At 37.0% G+C, this 2196-nt stretch overlaps 1 protein-coding gene across 1 annotated transcript; it reads right to left on the bottom strand.

Annotated features, from left to right (window-relative positions):
- Positions 1–226: 226 nt before the first annotated feature.
- LOC111371646 (leucine-rich repeat extensin-like protein 6) lies at positions 227–1578 on the bottom strand. Its single transcript, XM_022993735.1, has one exon. It carries the CDS (start codon positions 1527–1529, stop codon positions 360–362), a length of 1170 nt encoding a protein of 389 aa, XP_022849503.1. The 5' UTR covers positions 1530–1578; the 3' UTR covers positions 227–359.
- Between the last annotated feature and the right edge of the window lie 618 nt (positions 1579–2196).

Below are 2196 nucleotides of genomic sequence, written 5' to 3'. Positions count from 1 at the left end.
ATTAAATGTGAAAATTGTACTAGACATATAAACTTGTGTTATTATTCTTAAATTTTTAGGATTGAACTCGATCACTCAAATATATTGGACTGTTTTTTTTTTTATAGTGTTGACAATCTCAAAATACTTATTGTTACCCCTTTATTTATTTTTATTTTTTTTTTCTTTTTCCCCCCTTACAATTCCTCCCATTGGAGAGAAGACAATATGAACTACTGCAGTGAAAGAAATGAAAACAGGAAAACCTCAAGCTCAAGTATTATTTATTAAAAACTACAGATCTATACATCACAAATGATAGGGTGAATAGAAAATTTTATCAGTTTTATATTATTTGTATTATTGTTTTTGTTCTATGATCATGGATAATGATGGTAATAATATGGTGGAGGAGGAGATGACGGAGGCGGTGGTGGTGGCGGTGGCGGATAAGACAGTGGGGGAGGTGGTGGCAAACAACCAAAAGCACTACAGTCCACAGGATGTGAATAAAAGGCCTTGCATTCCTCAGCTGATCGCTGTTTGGGCCTATAGGGTATACAGTTCTTCCTGTCATCTTTATCTTTCAACTTGAGACATGAATTTGCTTCAACGCAGAAGTAATTATGGGAGTATGTGAAATTCTCCAACCTCGGCAGGGAGCAAATACTGTCTGGAATTTCACCTGAAAGTTTGTTGTGCGCGACATTTAGCTGCTCAATACTCTTCATGTTCCCCATAGATTTTGGCAGTGGCCCAACAAGACTGTTATAACTAACATCCAAAACTGTCACCTCTGTCAACAATCCGATTTCTTCTGGCAAACAAGCAGTTAATCCAGCGTTGATCAGAATGATTTCTTTCAGGGTTTTTGCCATTTTGCCTATACTTGGCGGCAAACACCCCTGCAGATTGTTATTGGCTAGGACAATGACTGAAACGGTAGAGTTGCCAAGATTTTTGGGGAAAGTGAAATTGAAATTGTTGTTGTTTATGAACAAGGCATCGAGTTTCTGGTCAAAAAGTGCTGGTGGGACCTTCCCATAGAACTTATTGTATCGAATATCGAGGAATTTCAGCGAAGGAAGGTAAAGAACTACAGAAGGAAATTCACCAGAAAACAGATTATTGCTTACATCAAGCTCAAAGAGAAGGTGAAGATCACGGAAACTAGCCGGAAGTGTTCCACAGAACTTGTTTGAGTTAATATGGAAGAGAGCAAGGTCAGTAAGGAGGCCTAATTCTTCAGGCAATGAACCAGATAAGCCAGCATGGTTTAGGTCAATTCCGGCAACGGTGGTGACATCAGGGTCATCCTGGGCCGGCGCGCAGTAAACTCCTGTGTAGTTACAAACCTCAGGGCCATTCCAGTTTGAAGTGAAGCCTTTAGGATCATCTGTGATGGTATGTTTCCATGCTTGGAGCGCTATAAAGGCATTTTGCAACCTTGGGTTTGGGATTGATGGAGGGTTATATGATTCTTGAAAAGTGGGTTTTGGGAACAAGAAAAAGAGGGATAATAATCCCCAAAGGTATGAATTGATATTCATATTGATATCTACACCTTTAAGGTTTATTGTATATAACAAGGTTTGATTGTGGTTGTAACCTCCTAATATATATATATATATATGTGCCTGCGTGTAAAATAATACAAAGCAAATTGGGTAGTTGCTGATGGATGCAAGGAATAAAAATCCCAATTTGACTTGATAATCTAATTAAGAGAAGGCTTTTCTATTTTCAGTTTACTATTTTTTATTTTTTTTGTATGGTTTTTCCCTTTTAAATTTAAGAAATGAACTGGCATCCATTGTTAATATTGGATGGTTTACTGTAATTTTCAAAGGGTTAGATGAAGAATAGCCAACAACAACACGGTTTCTAGTACAATCTTTGGTGGTGAAATTAAAAAATTGAATCAATCCCTTCGAACTTCTTGTGAAAGGTTTTGGGGAACTATTCTTCTTATTGAAATGGTCTCACAAAAAACTCCTAGGACACAGAATATATAAATGGACACAAAATTCTACTCTAGAATGTGTAACACTAATCTAGAGTCTAATTGTTTACATATTTTGTTGGACTACTCGAGGGTTACAAGCAGAGTTGCCCGGCGTATTGATTGTAAGGGAGGATAGAAGTTATGAATTAATGAGACTCGAATACTGAGCCTATCCCAATAAATTATAATTTTAAGCTTATAATCTTCTAGAA

Source organism: Olea europaea, chromosome 22 (assembly GCF_002742605.1).
Source record: "Olea europaea var. sylvestris chromosome 22, O_europaea_v1, whole genome shotgun sequence".
In the NCBI taxonomy this organism is placed as follows: domain Eukaryota; kingdom Viridiplantae; phylum Streptophyta; class Magnoliopsida; order Lamiales; family Oleaceae; genus Olea; species Olea europaea.
Note: the sequence above shows the minus strand (reverse complement) of the source record. Positions and strands in the feature narration are given on the sequence as shown.